Source organism: Muntiacus reevesi, chromosome 2, assembly GCF_963930625.1.
Source record: "Muntiacus reevesi chromosome 2, mMunRee1.1, whole genome shotgun sequence".
NCBI classification, from domain to species: domain Eukaryota; kingdom Metazoa; phylum Chordata; class Mammalia; order Artiodactyla; family Cervidae; genus Muntiacus; species Muntiacus reevesi.
Window position 1 is genome coordinate 156090167 of NC_089250.1, and position 20397 is coordinate 156110563.

At 36.3% G+C, this 20397-nt stretch overlaps 1 protein-coding gene across 1 annotated transcript in view; it reads left to right on the forward strand.

The window, feature by feature from the left end:
- NHLRC2 (NHL repeat containing 2) overlaps positions 1-19935 on the forward strand; it is a 62544-nt gene extending 42609 nt beyond the window's left edge. The window contains exons 6-11 of the mRNA XM_065923382.1: positions 321-420; positions 3605-3836; positions 4401-4523; positions 5410-5619; positions 6623-6842; positions 12237-19935. Of these exons, the coding sequence (XP_065779454.1) occupies positions 321-420; positions 3605-3836; positions 4401-4523; positions 5410-5619; positions 6623-6842; positions 12237-12493 (1142 nt within the window). The 3' untranslated portion in view covers positions 12494-19935. The remainder of the gene's footprint in view (positions 1-320; positions 421-3604; positions 3837-4400; positions 4524-5409; positions 5620-6622; positions 6843-12236) is intronic.
- Positions 19936-20397: the final 462 nt, after the last annotated feature.

A 20397-nucleotide genomic window follows, 5' to 3' on the forward strand; every position in this document is an offset into this window, starting at 1 on the left:
GCATCAGGCGATTTCTTGTCACATAAAATAAGAAATCAAATGTTTAAAAACATCATGCCCAGAGATGCAGAGGGACATTTTGCTACTGAGAATACTTTGGATTTCTGTGAATGTATATTTTTAAGTCTAAAGAAGTAAACCTTTCATGAGGAAAATGGAAAAATTTCCAAAACGACTTAAAACATTGCAGATGTTTTTGCTTCCTTCTATCAGCTGATTTATAAACATACTATTGTCTCCCTTAATTTAAATTTCTGAAACAACTGGGGGTGTTTATTAACCAGTTACATATATGATAATTACTGTTTCTTTTCATAAAGGTTCAGAGGTCCAAAGAGATAACATTCTGTGGATAGCCATGGCAGGGACTCATCAGATATGGGCACTCTTGTTGGACTGTGGCACATTACCAAAGAAAAAGTAAGTGGTAACATCTGTTTGGTAAAACAGATGTTTGAGTAAACATGGAGTTTGGGTAAACATGGAGTTCACAGAATTCCTCTTCCGAAAGTCTCCGTCCTTGTAACACCCTCTGTACTAGACAGGATATGCGCGGCTATGCTGCCACAATGAATAGCTCTGGTTCTTGGTGGCTTAAGACAAGGTTTGCTTGCAGGGGAAGCACTACTCTGCCACCCAAGCTGATGTAGCAGCCACCATCTGGAGCTTTGCCAGTTGTCCTGGCAGAGAGAGAGAGGTGGTGAGGTGTTCACCAGCTCTTAAAACTTCTCAAAAGTGACATATCACTTCTACTCACATTGCATCAGCCCAAGTATGTCTTAGGACCACACCCAATCTTGAGTAGCTTAGGAAGAGCAGTCTCACCAAGCATTCATAAAGAGAACTAGAAACATCTTTTAACACTTATTTCTAATCTCCCTGATCAGTTCAGATGTTTGAAGACTGCATGGAAGAATGATTAATAGCTCCGGTTTTGTCGTCAGGCCTGATATTGAGCCTGGCTCTGCCACTTCTTATCTACATGAGCTTAGGAGAGTCACTTTAACTTTCTAAGCCTCAGTTTTCTTCACTTATATCTACCTCATAGGTTTTGTTTTGAGAATTAATATATGTGAAAAGCTCAGCCTAGTGCCTGGCCTGTACAGTGAATGTAGGTTGCATTGCTGCCACTTTTAGGGGTATGAAGATGGAAAAGTAGTGTCTCTACAAAGTTTCTTGTATTTCTCCTGTAAAGCCTTTCCTCTTCCTCTAATACCCCAGCCTTTCTCTTCCCCTCTCCTCCCATATTTCCCTTCTTCCCTCCCTCTCACCTTTCATCCCACCACCCTCCCCTCTTCTCTCTCTCACCTTCTGTATTTTTGTTTGCACTTATTTGTTTATATAGCTATTTTCTCCTACTAGTCTGCCTCTTTAAGGAAAGGACCCTTTCTCATTTGCTTCTTGTCCTCTGCACCTAGCACAGTATCTGATACATGACAGAAGCTCAGTGAAGGTCTGCGGAAGTAAATGAATGAAATTCATAGACCATAAAGACTGTCAAATCACCATAGAAAGTACATGCCAGTCACCTCAGTTACCTTTATTAGTAGAGAGGAGCAGTTGTATAGATAATCCAGAATATCGGATATCCTAAATTGTGTGTGTGTTGCTTTGTAAGATGTAGCAGCATTTAATCATCTATTGAAAAATATTTATTAAGCTAACAAGGCACTATGCTTTGTAGTAGAGATGAAATGGCATATCTCTTACATAAATAAGAGGAACATCTGACATAAATAAAATTTAAGGTATCAAAGGAAGGCTTCCTGGAAGAAGCTACTAACTAAGAGCTTTTTAGCTACTAACTAAACCTGACAGAAGGGTAGGAAGGAGTTCAGAAGGGTAAAGGTTTTCTAGGCAAGAAATGACCCTTGTGATGTCAGTGGAAGCCAGATCCTGAAGTTCCTTGTGAATCTTTCTAAGAGATTTGAAAGTTATTCTGCATGACTTTATAGGAAGTTTTAAGTTGGGAAGTGATATGATAAGATTTGTGTTTTTGAAAGAACACTGGTAGCATTTGGAGTGTGGCAATACTACAGACTGGTGCAAGGAGGAGGCCACCGCTGTTATCCAGGCCAGAGCTGACAGAAGCTGAATAGTGAGGTAGCCAACAGCATATAAGATGAGGAAAGAAGAAGTAGCAGAGAGGACCAGACTGTGTTGTTCTAAATGATGACTGTTTGGGACCTAGACAGTCAAGAGTGGTCTAAATTTCACCAAGTAGAGTTGTCACTCTTTCACAATAGAAAAGTGTCCAGTCTGAGTTGTATTATAATTTCAAGAATGCGTTATTTGTCACTGACCTTAAAGTGGTAATAATTCCTGAGCTTTTAGAAGTTACTGTTTCTCCTCACTATTTCTAGCTTTTATTAAGAGAGCTCCTTTGTAAAATTGTTATAACACCTTTGTTTGGCATATTTGTTATTACATATAAATAGGCCTTGAATAAATGGCTGTATTTATACATTTTCTATCCCTTTGCTTCCACTCCTTGTTCCCTACCTACGTTAGCATTGGGATGATATTAACCAGTAAGTGACTGATGGTCATTTTAGACTTTTTTTTTGCATGTATTACAGTATTAGAAAATGATACAGAGTCTCTCATTGTTTTGTATCCCAAGTCAGCTTCTTCCCTCCCCTCAATACAGGACACTAGCATGTCTTCCTTACAGTTCCTCTGACATAAACTTAGAAAGCAAGGTATAAAACTTTCTCCACATTACAGAGAAATCATTACAATAGTCCTTTAAATAGAAATTTCCCTAGTATACATAGGAAATGGATTTGTACAATTGATTAAAGCAGCAAAATCATATTATTACTTTAAAATGAGCACCCATCTTTCACAAATGATTCTTTTAATTCTTTTTGCTAGTCTCTTCTTATATTTTTTGTTGTTTAGTCACAAAGTCATGTACAACTCTTTTGCAACCCCGTAGACTGTAGCCTGCCAGGCTCCTCTGTCCATGGAATTTTCTAGGCAAGAATAGTGGAGTGGGTTGCCATTTCCTACTCCAGGGGCTCTTCCTGACCAGGGATTGAATCCATGTCTCCTGGATGGCAGGTGGATTCCTTACCACTTAGCCACCAGGGAAGCCTGGTCTCTACTTATGTACAAGAAAATAAAACATTTTTAATGAAAATATAGGCTCAGAACTATCAAGAGCTAGAAGAGATTACCTAGATCTTTTTAATTTCCTTTCAAAATCTAATATTGCATGAAGCTAAGAAGACACCAGGATATAAAGGTGGGATCTAGCTGTACCTACCTCTGATCATCTGGAGGAAAACTATCTCATCAGTGATGTGATCTTAATTCATGTTTTTTTAACTTTGTCGGGGATCTGTTTAATCATTGAGAATAGTTTCACTTTTGTGTATGTTTCAAAAAAAAGGTAGAAAGATCCCTATACAGTGGGTAAATAAGTTAATGATTAGAAAAACTACAATGAAAGCTTATTTGCACAATTTAACTAGGTCAAGATCAGCAAATTTTTTTTTAATATATAATGCTGTCACCATTGGCTTCATCATTTACATTCATTTGTTAAATAATTAAATTGGGCACAGTGTAATTTCACCTGTGAATTTGTCTTCTTTAGCGAGTTAAAAGAAGGAACCTGCCTTCGGTTTGCTGGAAGTGGAAATGAAGAGAACCGAAATAATGCATACCCTCACAAGGCAGGCTTTGCCCAGCCCTCAGGTCTGTCTCTGGCCGCAGAGGATCCCTGGAGCTGCCTGTTTGTGGCAGATAGTGAGAGCAGCACAGTGAGAACCGTCTCGCTGAAAGATGGAGCAGTGAAGCACCTCGTGGGAGGAGAGAGAGATCCCATGGTAATGAAAAGCACTTTTACACCGCGTGCCTGCTTAGCGGGCTTGCGGTTTTCTGAATTGTGAAGTTAATAAGACGCAGGAAGGAGAAAATGCTTGAACTTATCCATGTTAAAATGGAAGTCAAACCAAAGGAAATGTGACTATAAAGAAGCACAACAAAACCACCTAAGAAAAGTTAACTGATACGATTCGATTCTGTATAAATGTCAAGGCTTCTGAGAGAAAGGAAGGATAAAATTGTGATTACTGAGCAAGGGGAAAATGAAGAGTAGATATTTGGCAGGAGGGTGGAAAGAGCACCAGAGTAGTAGACCTGACCTGTCCAGATCAGATGTGTCATTTTTGTGAATAAGATTCCTTAGAACCACAAATTAAGTCAGGTTCAGAATTCTGTCATTTTTTTTTTTCTACTTTCAGTCAAATGCCCAACCCTATTTATATGAAATCAGACTTTTCCCCCTTTAACTTAAGTAGCATGTACAGCCATCTGAATTTTCACTTTATACCCTAACAAAGTTCTGTGAAAATTTTAATACATGCTGCTTCTTTTCTTTTCAAAAAAAGAATTTATTTGCTTTTGGTGATGTTGATGGAGTAGGAATCAATGCAAGGCTTCAGCACCCACTTGGAGTAACTTGGGACAAGAAAAGGAATTTACTGTACGTGGCAGACTCTTATAATCACAAGGTGAGTCTTGACAGAATTATATAATACCCTGCTTTTTACTTGTGGTATTTAAAATGCTGAAAGATCTGTGAGCCTCCTACAACTGCCACTCTAAAATGTAGAGAGAAATAACAGTCTTTGACAACTGTACATAAGCCTTTCTGTTCCTTTTTTGGTCCTTTCTTTGCAGAAATGATGTGATAGTACTCTGAGTTGGGGAAAGGACTAAACAAATTCCCAATGACAATAGCCAAAAATTGGGAATTGCAAGCCACTAAAGTTGTTTAGTAACATCTTCAGTAAATAAGGAGAAGTCAGGTAACAGGGAAATTAATATGTCAGTTAACAAAATGAACATTTTTGAGCCTTTGCATAGTTGCCGTGCCTGTTAGCAAATAATTTGTTTTCATCAACATTTCTGTTTTCTTTGTCTATTTTATTTTTACTATGCATTTTTAAAATAAAACCATTGGAACATAAATATTATTGTGTGGTGAGAAGCTTATGAATTTAATGTAATTGAAACACAGGAATCACAGCGTCTAACCTAAGTAGCAAATCCTTAACCGGTATTAGATGTTCCTAAGAAGGAAGTCAGTTCAACTGTGTCCCATTGTGAGGGAAAAGAATAACATTAAATAATTTTTTCAAAGATTTCTTCTAGAAGACAGGATGTAACTGGGGATTTTATAGTGTTTAACTCTCAGGATGAAATATCTCCCCTTAGACTAATTTGAATGTTTGGCTTTTCAAGAAAATATGGAAGTGTCTGTTCTTTCTCTGATGTTTATTAAGAATACTAATGGCAATCAGGAATTCTCTGCCTTGCTTATTAATATGTTACTCTTCCACACCACAAATGTGAAACTGAGCTTCAGATAAATAAATTTTTGTTCTTCCTTTTTAGATTAAAGTTGTGGATCCAAAAACAAAAAACTGTACAACATTAGCAGGAACTGGTAATGCAAGTAATATTATCGGTTCCAATTTTACCGACTCAACTTTTAATGAACCAGGAGGCTTGTGTATTGGAGAGAATGGTCAATTATTATATGTGGCAGACACCAATAACCATCAAATTAAAGTGTTGGATTTAGAAACCAAAACAGTTTCAGTGGTAAGTAATCTTTAAGTTAAGGGGCATCATTTTAAGAAAGATTCTGAAATCCCTAGCAACAACAGAGGCACTTTTGGTTAGACCAACACTAGTGGTGAAAGTGAAACATATAGACAGAGTAGTGAGTGGGTGCCTCTTCCAAGGATATCCTGTTACTTTTAAAGTAAAAATTCCATCTGTGCCAAGAATGTTTGAGAAAAACGCTAGAAGTTGGAGAGAATTTGATGAACTTTCAGAAAAGGGTAAAAAGAGGTGCACCTGTTTTTAAATGTATGGACATACTGATACACACAAACTATGTGGGTTGGATTGTTTAATCGAGTGTTTTTGTTTTTTTTAAATTTTTAAACAATCCTCAGACTAATGTGTAATCTTTGTTTCCTATGGTGAATCCATTACCAAATAATCTTTAAAGAAAGGTCTTTAAAGGTCAGGACTTAAAAATAAGATGAGAGGAAACTTAAATAAGTTCTAATTTTAAAGATATGGACATGGTCTCTAATAAAATTTCAAGTTATCCCTTTCTGCGTCACATTTTTCCAGAAAATGCAGGAGTTCTTTGTCTAAAATTCTAGCAATTTCCAAGATTTAAAATAAAAACACAGATTGCCATTATAAGTTCATTTCTCTTGACATAGATCTCTGATATGATTGACATCTTATACTTGGCAGTGAAAATTATAAGAGGGTGTGTATTACATCCACTGCCTTTAAATTGATAAAGTTTTAGTTTCCTGCTATCAATAAACATATTGAACAATTAATTTCATTCCATTTCATTCATAAATGTTGACAGTCTTTTGGCTAGGATGAAGTATTTTTTTGAACCTACAAAATAATCATGAGGAAGTCTAAGTAAATGCATTCTGATTCAGAAGAAAATGACAATTAAGTTTCCTTGACATTGAACCTCACTTTTGTACTGAAGTCTGAAAATAAGCTCTCTCAGTCTACAGTACTGTAAAGTACTTGTGCTTTAGAAAACAGATTTTCTTGTTTTTAGTTCCCAGTCTTCACATCTGAAAATGCTGTGGTGGATGGTCCATGTCTAGCAGAAAAACCAAAGACCTTACCCAAACTTCCTAAATCTGCTCCGGGCGTTAGACTTTCCCCCGTGGCTGCGTGTCCTGGACAGACTCTTCAGTTCAAGCTGAGACTAGACCTCCCATCAGGAACAAAGCTGACGGAGGGAGCGTCCAGTTGCTGGTTTCTGTCAGCTGAAGGTATGACAGTAACCTTTGCAAATGCAAATATTTCATGAATTTTTGATGCTTGATCTAGAAATTTTTCTCGTTTGTTACGTGATACTTTAACTCTACAGTTAGGCAGGATTTGAAGGGGGTCTTATAACACAAAAAGATCCAGATCTAACCCCACTTTAGCAGTTTTCTTTAGTCTTTGAGATTGATTCTCTCTCTTTATTAAGTAACTGTGTAACTCACCCTAAGTTAATCATAATTGCTGCCATTTGCTCCTAGGTAAGTTCATCACATGAGGCGGACTGTTGGGTCTTAGAATGATAGGTCCTTGAATATTAGAACTGAAAGGCATCAAAATACACCCTTTGTCCTAAGCCTCTTATAGATGAGGAGACTCGTGGCTCAAAGGGGTAAAATTATTTGCTTGAGGGCATATATTTAATTAGGTCAAAGGATGGAACTTGAACCCAGTTCTGCTAGTCCTTAGTTTAGTATCTTTTCCTTTGTGCTGTGTGTGTGCTCAGTTGCTCATTCATGTTTGACCCTTTGCAGCCGCATGGACTATGGCCAGCCAGGCTCCTCTGTCCCTGGGATTTTCCAAGCAAGACTTTTGGAATGGGGTGCCATTTTCTCCTCCAGGGAATCTTCCCAACCCAGGGATCAAACCTGCATCTCTTGCATCTCCTTCATTGACAGGCAGATTCTTTACTGCTAGCACCACTTGGGAAGCCCTTCCAGTGTGCCCCTCCATCTCAAGCTAGCTCTAGGGTTACTAGTTGCTTGAAATGAACTTAATTTTCTAAAGACATAAAATTCAAGGCCACCAGTTACACACTGGATGTTACAGAAGGTTCCAAATCTTACTCTTGGTTTCTGCACTTAACTCGTCATTGTGTTGATCTAACACACTGTGTTGTGGACCAGCACCCATCCATAGGTCATACTTTGGTGGCTCTGTTCCGGCACATCGCAGCAGAGAGATCAAGGAGGGGAAGAGGGACCCTCACAGGAGACTGAAGAATGAATAAGCAAGTACAGGCAAAACTGAGAGGGCAGTTTTCTAGAGCAGGTGTTTTAAGGAAAGAGTGATCAGCTGTGTCAAGTGCTGTTGATAGATGAGCTAAGATAAGGGCCAAGAATTGATCTTTGATTCAACATTATAGTTAATTTATATCCTCGACCAGAGCTATTTCAGAATGATGAAGGAGGTGCCTGATGAGAGCAGATTAGAAAAGAAGAAAGGAACTGGAGAAATCAAATGTAGATGGCTCTTTGAGGAGTTTAGTTAAAAAGATAACGAGAAAGAGAGCAGTTGCTTGAAGGGGAAAGCAGAGTTGGGAGAGCAGTGTGTTTGCTGTTATTGATGGCAAAGATCAGTAGAGAAAAGATGATGTGTGGTAGCCGTGGATATCCTTTAGGAAGATATGACAGAGGATGGGCTCGAGTGCACAGGTGGAAAACTGGTCTTTGCCAGGAAAGTGGGCAGCATTTCCATGGTAAGGAGGGAAGACTCCAGGTGTGACCCAGAGATCTGGATAGGAAGCTGTGGAGATGAATGCTTGCAGAAGTGTTTTTCTGTATGCTTGTTTGCTTAGTATTAATATGTTGGGAAATATGACCGTCAGCTGAGCGTGAGAAGGGGATGGGGAGAAGGTTTTGGAAGTTTGAAGAAAGAGGATCTGAAGGGTGAAAGGGTCACTACGTGAGGGAAATACAATATGACTGCTGAAGGGCTTAAAGGTTGAATTTGAGGCTGGCTGTCATGAGTTGAAAGTTAGTCTGGTCCACATGGAAGTGGTTTTTCTCCAGCCAAGGTAATGCATGAGGGAGCAGCTCTGTGACAACCTAGCGGGTGGGGTGGGGGACTTGGGAGGGAGGTTCAAGAGGGAGGAAATATATGGATACGACTGATTCACATTGCACAGCACAGACCAACACATTGTGAAGCAGTTGTCCTCCAATTAAAATTAATTTTAAAAAGTGTAGTTACTAAGTAGTTTAATCAGAAGTTCTCTGAAGTCCTGATCCAGTATTAATTGTGATTACCGCTATACCATTAAATCTCACAGATTCTAAAGAACTAGATTTCCCCCTTGAGTATGATTTTTTTTTTAATTTTTTATTCTTGTTTTTAATTGAAATAACTTGACATATTCTAATTCAGTTCTTTGGTTGTTTTATTATCTTTCACTTTTCCAGGTAGTTTCTTGTCAAATACTTTAGAGCTTTCAATTGCTGTTCATTTTATTTCAGTAGTATCATTAAGAACTGACTTGTTCAGTTGCTCAGTCATGTCCAACTCTTTGTGACCTCATGGACTGTAGCACACCAGGCTTCTCTGTCCTTCACTGTCTCCCAGAGTTTGCTCAGATTCATGTCCACTGAGACCAGTTATTAAGCCTGAATCTGTGTTTTCTTCTCTAGAGATTCCCAAAGTAGAACTTGAGCCCCATTAACTTGCTTGCTACAAGAAAATGAATGCCAAAGCCTTTGCTTAAAAGTATGCCATTCAAGTAGAAGAAAAAACATTGTTGGAGGAGGATGTGTAACTGAATACAAACAAATTACTAAGATTAGAATCCAGGCAGAGCCTTTGTCCTCACTCTCTAAGTTGCGATCTTTTAGCCTAAGAAGAACACTTCTTGTTTGAGCCTATTCTCAAAGTATTCAGTTACTGTAAGTTATGTTAAGACTTGGGTGTGTATCTGAATCAGTGTGAACTTATTTCATGAATTAGCAAGTAACCAGTATACTACTTGTCTTATAGCAGTGCTTTCCAGCATTTCCAACAGAGTAGACGATAATTTCAAAGTGAAATAGTTGTGGTCCATAACTGAATTCTGACTTCTTGTCTCTAGTGATCTTCCTCTGTCCTAGTCTCCCACGCTCTTTCACATGTTCTCACTCAGTTTTCAGTTTCCTGCCCTACTCCGCCTCTCTCATGCCCTCTCACACACTTTTCTTTTGTACATTACCCAGATCCAGGCTTTATGCCTTCTTACCTTGGTACATTCTCAGGGCAGCAGCTATTGTGCTGCAGCTGCCCGCTTGGAATCCACAGCAAGAGAGCAGAGAGCTCTTGGTAGGCTAGCCAGAAGACAATGTGTGTTGGCTCCAGAGGGACCAGCTGAGCCTGTGAGAAGATCACCACCATCCACTCCATGCAGAGGAGAGTTCTGAGCCATGCAGCACTAGAGGATGTTTGGAGCTAGCTTTGTGGGCAGAAGAGAACTCAGAACCTGGCCATTCATTCCTCAGTTAGTTTAGAGCAAGTCCTCGACTGCCAATTCAGCTGTTCGGCCTAGGTCCATTAGTCTGAAAGCATTGCATCACTGGGAGATCATGTTAATTTAATTTCTCTCTGTGAAATTAAACATTATTTTTAAGTAGGTTACTGGTAAATTAACATGCTTATTTTAACTCTACTTTGTCAATTACACAAGTTAATGATATTAATATTGAGTTATTAGAATACAAAATATAGTGTTAAAGGAAAATGAAATAATCTAGAGAGAAAATTCTTAGTTACCTTAACACTTATCCAAGGCATGGGTTCCATTTTTATTGTATTGTTGTGCATTAGTTGCCAACTCATATCCAACTCTTTGTGACCCTATGGATGGTAGCCTGCCAGCCTCCTCTGTCCATGGAATTTCCCAAGCAATGGAAAATGGATTGCCATGACTGGAATGGGTTGCCATTTCCTCCTTCAGGGGATCTTCCTCACCCAAGGATCAAACCCACATCTCCTGCACTGCAGGCGGATTCTTTACCTCCGAGCCACCAGAGAAACAATTTTTTTTTTTTTTGTATAGGGACAAATAAACTTTCAAGTAAGAATCCTAATAATTTAAGTCTTTGAATATTATTTTATAGGGTACATTTGTAAACCTGTGATTAAAGGACATTTTTTTCTTCTTGGCCTGTTATTTAGAGACCATAACACTGATTTTTAACTAAATTTTGGTGGGTCTAATCTTCAAGCTGCCAGCATTTATGGGAAGGTTTTAAGCCAATAAATTAATAAATAAATGGCAGTATAAAAGTCCCAAAGGCATGTTGTGCTTCACAAATCCTTCATGTGAAGTATCTGAAAACTGTCTACAGAAACACTTTTATTTCTAATCCTGGACATTAAAATAGCATAATTTATTATTTCCCTGTTTTCATTTAAAATATAAGAAGTTCCCCTACTAATCTGCTGTATAACAAAATCAAGCATATTCCTCAGTCCAGAAATAAGCAAAGAAGGCCAGAGACTTTAAAAGGAATTATGTTTAAAAGCTCTGCATTTAACTCTTTAGAGTCTCACCTTTCACATTTTCCTTACTCTTGATATATTTTTCTCAAATTTAATTTTTCAATCAACAGAATATTAGAAGCAATAAACTAAAGGAGAGATGAAGAGGACAGGTAGAGACAGGTGCTGTAGTCTGTCGACTCATCCTGAAGTCAAAACAGAGAAGCTAAAAAATAGACATAGAATTTCATCCCTGCTCAGTAGATGGTCCAGTTTTTGTACAGATAGCCCTGAGTCGTTGGTAAGTTGTTAGATTATGTTCAGTGTATTCTATTTCAGATGGCAGGAAAGCATGCCCTGCATTTCCCAAACACTGGCTCTTAATAGCTAAGCCCCTCTAACGCTGTCAGCCTAGGTATGTGCTTCCTCAGGGTGACACACACGTTCCTTTGGAGAGAAGACACTGAGTGAATGAAGACATTTTAAAAACTTTAATACTAGAAGACAGATTTTTAGTGATTTTTAGATGTTTGTTGTATAGATGATTTATATATTTAAGTCTCAGAGGAGTCTTATGTATTAACATGAAGTAAACAAAGATCTGTTTTTTACATTGAGTCCATTGGAATAATGTATGCAGTGTTACTTGTTTCTGAAAAAAAAAATCAATTTTTTTTTATTACCCTTGGATAGTCAATAATTCATCACTGTCTTTACTGGAAAGTCATTGCAGAGTTGTACGTATGTTTGTATTCCCTAGCTTGTTTTGTAGTTTGCATATTATATTTCTAGACACTTTTATCTGGTAAAAATTAACTATTTTCTGAAGTGTCTTATGTTTATTTCTAGGACTTACTAACAGGTTTCAGTTTTACATTTTCATTTTAATTTTACCACATTTTAAATCTATAACCATACTTGTAATATTCATCTTGATTTCAATAAAAATTAATTTATATTTATGTTTGCAGTGTTCAAAGAAAGAATTTTAATTTGATATCAGGATAACTAGACTAGGACTTCTTATATCTTGTGTCCCTCACACAGAGCACAATGCCTGGCATTTAGAGGCTTTCAGTAAATATTGTTAGTTGAGTAAATCTAGTGTTTGTAAAGTCGGTCTGATTTCCTACTCAACTTCTTATGCAGTCTTAATAATTTATCTTTTTATTTTCTAGGCAATGAATGGCTTCTTCAAGGACAGATACCATCTGGAGAGATAGAGAGCATTTCCAATCAACCAACAATCTCACTGCAGATTCCTGGAGATTGTTTATCACTTGAGGCCATTCTGTCTATCAGCGTGTTTCTCTATTACTGTAGTGCAGACAGTAGTGCCTGTATGATGAAGGGAATTTTGTTCAGCCAGCCTTTACAAATAACTGATACACAGCAAGACTACATACCTCCAGTAGAACTCAAGTATATATTTTAGCAAGCTGACTAGCAACCCAGTGCCGCCTCTTCTCGATATCCCCACCATCACTGTACTTTATGAAAAGAAACTTTATTTTTGCCTCTGGGTACCCAGAAACCCATTGTTCAGGTCTAGCAACTGATATTAAAATAAAGTATGCTGCTTATTTAATTATTTATTATAGACAAATTCCTTCATTCTGGCTGTGTACCAGCAAAGTCACTGACCATGATTCGAACCATGATTCTGTAATCTGGGCTGTTACTTGGCACAAGACTTAAGACCATGTTACAGGAAAGATAATTTTCAGTGAATACTGATAACAATAATGATACCAAATATTTTAACTAACTTTTTTACCTTTTATGAAGCAGCACATCAGAATGTGTAAATTTCACAGTAACTTTAAACAGTGCTTAAGATCCAGTCTACGTGTTGGTATAAGGACACCTGCCATTCAAGGTGTAAGGTCTGTTTTAGGTCAAGAAAAAAAGTGTCTTTTCATCACAGTAGTAGCTTAAAGAGCATCTAGGTGGTAAAAATGTTCCTTGTTCTCTTCTGTGATTTTCTCATTTGAGATATATTTATGGTTATAAGTTATTTGCTATTTTAGCATACTGTTATTAATGGTATGTTAAATATTCTGTATATTTCTATATACAGAAAATATATTTCTATTTTTCTGAAAGTTAAGAGTCTCTAAGGACATATACAGACTCCTTTTAACGTTTTTCTGAATGAATAGTTTTAGTAATGAATGAACAGTCTTAGCAATGAATGACTCCTTAGAAATATTATAACTTTCAAGGAGAAAGGGACTTCAGAACACATTACTGCATGTGACACCACTTAATGGTTAAGAATTAACTGTTACCGCTAAGTTCAATGCAAATGGGTATGTATGTTGTATTAGAAATTTACATTTCAGTTGAAGCATTAAATGCAGATTTGCCAGGTTTGGGGTTTTCTTGGTTCCCATATTGAGAATTTAAATGATCATTGTTGTGATGTTTTTAAAAATAGCTGTTAAGCCTTCAAGGTGAAAATTTCAATATGAAGCACTTTTATGCTTTCATTATATATAGTATATCTTAATATATTACTTTAAAATATTAAGACTGAAACATACAGTAACTTGATGATCCTGTTTTTGGTATGTTTTTTTCTAACCTTAAAAGAAATAGTCACCAGAAGATTTTGGGAAGGTTTTTTTTTTTTCAATGATGCTTTCTCTTTATAACTATTTTAAAAGACTCTGCTTGTTTTTACTAAAACTGATTCCACATGTTTGTGGTTTAATCAGCTTACAAGATTTTAAAAACAACAGGTGAATCATCCTTATTCAGTAAATATTTATAGACAATATAACATAATACACCTTCTCGCTTCAAAACCAGTGCACAATTTGAATTGTAATTTTTTAAGCATAATCATCTGCCTATATCTTTATATTCTTTTGAAATATAGTTTTGAACATACTATTTCAGATTACCTAAATATGAAGTAAGGGAATGCAGAGATCATGACTATTTAATTTGTAGCCTCCTAAAGCTATTTTTAAAGAGAAGAATAAATGTAAAGTTAAAAGAAATTCTGTTTAAAATTATTTATGTATATGCATATATATATATATAAGTACCTCATAAACCTTTTCTCTCCATAAAAAAAAATGTTCTGTAATAAAAGAATGTATAATATTGACATTCTCTTTTATGGAGAAGAGGCCATATTCATTTTTAAAATCTCATTTTATTGTTATACTTGTCATTTCCAGCTGGACAGAATGAAAATAGTTTGACTTAATTTTTTCCTATTCAAGGACATAAACAATTTCACTCTCTGAAGAAAATATATACACTTTTAACTCACTAATGCAGGAATGCTTGATAATTATTTTTGCAGTATTATGCATGAACTTACACACAGTATATATTTTCATGTACATTAAAATCCAAAAATATTTCTAGAATATATTATGTTCATTTTGTCTGTATAGAGTTTTCTGTTAGTATTAAGCTTATACTCGTCTTGATTTTTAACTACAGTTCTATTGAACATTCTTATTCTTACCCATCCAGTAATCTACATTGTTTTTCACATCTAAAATATTATGTATACAGATTACATGATTTTTTGTAAATCATGTTAAGCAATATAAATAGGTTCTTAGAATTTATGACTAACATAATAAACCTCTTACATAAGAGAGAGCACTAGAAAGTTCATTTTTAAAAACTTTTGTGATTCCTGCGTCTGTTTTTAAATTTATGGCATGAAGAAAAGCAAAAGTTATATTCAGTGATAGTTTGAAAAACGATTTTAGTGTTAGTCACCATAATCAAAATGCCAGTATTGTGGCATTACATACACTTAGACACAATACCTGGATCTTTGCCCTAAATTATTCTGCTTTTTTGTCACTGTTTTTTTCCAACATTCTTTATATCACTTCACAAATGGTAAAATTTTCTTTTCTGAACTTATACTCAGGATTGATATCTCTGAAAAGAATTTTGGTTATCTTGGAAATGCTCAAGCAAATATTTAACCTGTCCACAAGGGAAAACTTTACAGTTTAATCACCCGTAAGTGTAACTTTGACGAAGTTCAATGACTAAGCAACTTTCTCCTAAGCTATTGTAATAATATATTTACCTATAGTATTATCAGGCCTGCAGAAAGCTATAAATCTTAACACAGCCCCCAGAAAGCTTAGTATATGGAGATAAATGTGTGTGTCTATATACTTACACAGATACAAAGATCAACTAAGTTTCTCACATAGCCAGTATAGTCTGGAGATAGTACCACTGAGATAAGTTGCTCTCTGCTTGCTTTTTCATAGTTGGAAAATTTGGGAAGACATTAACATTACATACCTCTGTAATATGGTAATTTTCTACTTGCCTAACATTTAATATTAGTTTATATCTGTCGATTAGAAACAGTCTAACCATTATATTTGACACAGGAACAGTCATCAAAAACTAAATTTCTTAACTCATGAATTGCATGAAAATATATGCAGAGGGACTATGTCATGTAGTGGACTGTGAATGATGGAATTGTGAATATTTTCAACTTTTTCTGTTTTTTTTTTAAATTATGGAGTTGTGACTATTTTCTACTTTTTCATTTTTTTAAATTGAGCAATGGGTTATTTAAAAAAAAAAAACTGGGAATATGCTTTTAAAGACTTAAAATGAACTGAACAGTAAGCAGTAGTTACAAAATAACTTTTTCTGAAGTCACTTTTATCAAGAAAGATCAGAACTCAGTTTAGAGCTCTTTGATCTACCAGTTGTCTTCAGTTTGTGATTTGGTGGAGACAAAAATAATTGTGGCTTTTGCTGCTAGTATTTTTATTGTGTGATGTAGTATAGTGTTTATGAACACAGACTCTGCAGTCACTTGGATTCTGCCCTGTAAAATGGGGTCGCTATACCTGCCTTATGGGGTTTGTAAGGGCTCAGTGAAATAGCATTTGTATAGCAGTTAGTAGATAATGAAACTACCAGTTATTGGTCATTAATAATAATGATGATAATTTATGACCATAAAACACATGGCTTCACGCTTTCTTTGCAACTGCAGTTTCTAAAGGAAACTATTCCTTTACCAACTATGTGGTATGTTAATACTCTCCGCAGTGCTGGGATTCAAGAAGAGAAATAGTTTTATAACAAATATATTACTGTTTTATAAACGATGTTATAAAGAAACAAACCTGCAGTTTTAAGAAGTTTTTTAAGACCTATAATGATGACTGATGAACTTCCTTTGAGAAAGTCCAGACATACCCTAAACCATGTTCCCGGAATACCCGCTGATGGTGCTTTTCCAAGCCATCCAAGTGCCTTCATGCATTTTGCCTCACAAATCAGACAGGTAGATATTATGTCCATTTTACAGATGAGGAAGCAACTTTAGAATGTTGGCTTCACGTCTCAAGTGCAGCACTACCCGAATAATTGCCTGATGCTGGAGAGGTGCCTGGTGCAGGCAGTTGCTCAGCCAGTTTTGTTGAATGATTAAGAGTGACTAGTGGGTGATGGATCTTTTATTTGAACACAGATCTCCTAATTTCTAGCTCTACTCCTAGACATAAAGTGAAAACAAACTGGGATTAAGAGTATTTATTTTTGTGAATGCTTTCTTAAGCCTTTGCAGTATTTGAATAAAGTTATAAGAATAATAGCTAAATCTATTCAGTGCTAACTATGTGCCTGGCACTTTTCTAAGTGCTTTCTGTGTATTAAGTAATTTAATCCTCGCAACCACCTTATGAGAGAGGTTCTAGTTTTCCTTATTTCTCTGATGAGGAAACTGAGACACAAAGAAGTGGTAAGCAATTAGACCAGCATAATTGAGATCAGACATTTAGGACTGGCCCAACCTGGGTGCATCTACTCAACTACCATGCTTTTATGCCTGCCTTTAAAAGTGTTTGTTTGGTTTTTTTAAAGCGTAAATCTTCCGTAGTTATATATAGTAACTGATCAACCCAAAGAACTTCAAAAGCCCTAGTAGTGATTGTTTTTGAAGTTTAAAGTAAATCCATTTAATTATATCAGCTTTTTGGACTTTTCATTATACATAGTTATCCTTCGGGGTTTGGAACAGTCTGTATAATTGTTTCTCTCAGAAGATTTTATGTACCATTCTTTCTGACATTCAGATATTATCAAGAGTTTTTCTTGGCAGATGGATGTATTAAAGAATTAACTAGCCATTCAGTATTAGTTCCAACAATGCTATTTTAATTGGTCTTCAGAAGGTAATTATATAAGACCTTGTCACAAGTATAACTTTATTCTTAGTACAGGACTGTCTCAAACCTTTGAAAGCTTGTTCATATTTAAGAAAATAACTTTTAATGACCAAAGTGAGCTATAGAAACAATACTTGGCCCATCTGTTAACACACAGAATCATCTGCCTACTTGATTAATAACTACTGCAGTATATAGACCTTACCCCACTCTGCCCCCCAGGACTCAAGATATATGCAATTTCATTCTAGTAAAGTTTTCACCAGGTCAACCTATTATTCCAGGTTTAGGTACTATTAAAAGGTCTGAAGTAGAATGCTGCCTACCACGGATTATGATTCATGAGCATCCAGTTACAAGAATGGAAATGTTTTTCATTTATCATCTGCTAATTTAAATATTACTAGAATTTGTTAATATTGTTATAAAATTCCAAATCAGAAATCTATAAGGAAATGTGCATCAACTTTAAGACATGGGAGTGTTATACTTTACAAGTAGAATTAACTGTTAATCACCAAGATTTCCTCCTTTTCTCTTCCAGTGGCACACAGTTTATTTAAATGAATTCACAGTAACCATAAATCATGATTTTGTTCTGAATATTTAAAAGTGTGTCCCCACCCCCCTCTTTTCCTTGCAGTAGGATAATAGAAAGCACGGCATTAAGAGCTAGAGGCTGGACTAACCTCCTGTGTGTATTCCATGCCCTGCACACCTTGGCCCTTTCTTTTATTATTAGACTGCGGGTCAGCCTAGCTGGTTTGGGCCAGGGCTGCCGGTCTGACCGCAGCCTGGGAAGAGCAGAGCAGGAGGCGGCGTGGCCGGCTTCTCTGACTGCATCCCCTGTGTTTCTCGGTGTGCGGGTTCGGTTTAGTTTTTGCCGGAAGTTGGAGTTGGAAAGTGAGAACCCCAGATGCCTGTGGACTGTCAACCTGACTGTAGTTATTCCTTGTTTGGGACGTCCCTTTTCCACACTGGCATGTCACTCTCAAGTGGACCAAAGGACATTTTATTCTGTTGAAAGCCCCGTGATCAAAAGGAAAGAATTGTAAGTACTTCCAAATCTACTTCCTGGCCTGTACCAACCATATCCTGAAAAGCCCTGAACAAGCTTGGTGAAGCACTAAACAGCCACATACTCGCAAGCATTTTTGGAACATGTCAGGGCATGGTATGAATTCCTTCCTCTTAAAGGAGCAACTTTCAGAGCTGGTGTTTTTTAGTAGTACAGAATTAAGCAAAATTGTCAGATTTTTTTATGAGTTAAAGGGACAGTGGAATTTATTACCTTTTGCTTTTAATATACTGGGTTACATATTTATGTTTGAAATGAGGCCTCATAATAGAGGGGGGAAAAAGCAATCCTCAAATTTGAATAGAACCAGTTTAAATAGTATTTATGATTATCTAGTGTGCTATGCTCATAAAAAATATGTGTTAAGGTGTATAGGGTAAAACAGTTGATAAATTATGGTAATGAAAGGTAAAAACAGACACATTAATTTCTGAAAATGAAGACGGGCTCAGTCTTGGAACTATCTTCTATTTTTAGATTTTTGTCATCATTATTCTTAGTCCCACCAGAAATGTGTTAACTCTGTGAGCATGTGCAGAATGGTCTACCTGTTGTGTTCATTACATGTTCAGATGCTAACAAGTGTATGTGTGGAGTTGGAATGTACTTTGTGTGCCTCTGATGTTCATCACCCAAATTTACCTGTAGAAATACACAACCACATCCACTCCACACCTTAGGCTTCCCTCTCTTTGAAAACAGTAGTGTCTGTAGAAGTTGCAATGAGGAACTATATAGTTCCACAAATGACAGATACAGTAGATTGGTTTTGTTGTGGTAAATTTTTTTTTCTAAAATTCTTCATATGTCCATTTCTAAAGAAGGAGAATAGTGTGCTACATGACTTTAAAATCAATTTTACTTTACTTGGAGGTATATGTTTCTAATTATGTTATACATAGGTTAATATTTTTTAAAGGTTTGAAGTTTTCACTGTTAGGATGCATTGAGAGTCAGTTTAGAAATGCTTTAATTGCTGTCATCACTTTACATATGGGTTATGGATTAATCAAAGTTTGCTGTGATACATATATATCACATACATACACATATACATACATATATACACACAATCACTTTCAAATTGTAACATTTCATAAATTTGTCAAGTTTTAAAATTGAGACTCTTCCCCTCGTGTGTGTGTATTAAGTTGTGGTTTTATCTTTGAGAATAGTGTTGGTCTGCTGTGCTGACTTCACTTCTGTCATTCCAAGAGTTTGATTATATCTAATTTTTCTTCAAAGATAAAGAATGTGATTGAAATCCAGTTTACAGGATCATGTATTAGACTTAGTTGAGTTCTAAAAGAATTGACTTGGTCTGCATTTGTGAGCATTTCATGTAGATAGAGTAATATATTTTTGTACAACACTGTATTTCTACATTTATTTCAAGTCTGTTTCCAGTGACTTTTTCAAATACATGTGTTAAGAGAAGATGGTTTGGAATGAGAGCACAGTGGCCTTCATTTCCAACTCAAAAGAAGTGTATAATACATGTGATTATAGAAAACCAGAAGGTGTTTATACTGTACACTGAAACCTAATGCCTCTTTTCTAAAGCTTTGTACATTTTTTTTCATGAAATAGATTAAATATTTTCCCTCTAAAGCTATGTTTCTCTTTTTTATGCTTTCTGTTTTAAGTATACCATGAGATCACTTTATTGCTTGGAATCCTATCATCCAGATTAAAAATGGTGCATAGTTTGGGTTGGAGGAGTCTGGGAGGTGAGCTGAGGGTGACCAATAGATGTGAGTCTTATGATCCTAGCTTTTGTGTTAAGTGATTCAGGAGTTTTAGGGAGAGGGGTTAAAACCAGGGGTTATGGATAATATAACTGCGTGTACTTCATTCCATTAAAAAAGAGAAGGCAGTGAGGCTGGTACAAACTTGCTGCACTGGATGGGGGTCGGGAGGATGGGGACAATGTCAGGAGGGTAGGCAGCAGCCAAAATTGAGTGATGTGCATCCTTTAGCATTTCAAAGTTAAGCTAGAAGCCATTAAGGAATTTTTAACAGGGAGTCCTGTGATCTAGTTTGTTTTTAAAGATCTCTGTGCCTGCTGTGTGA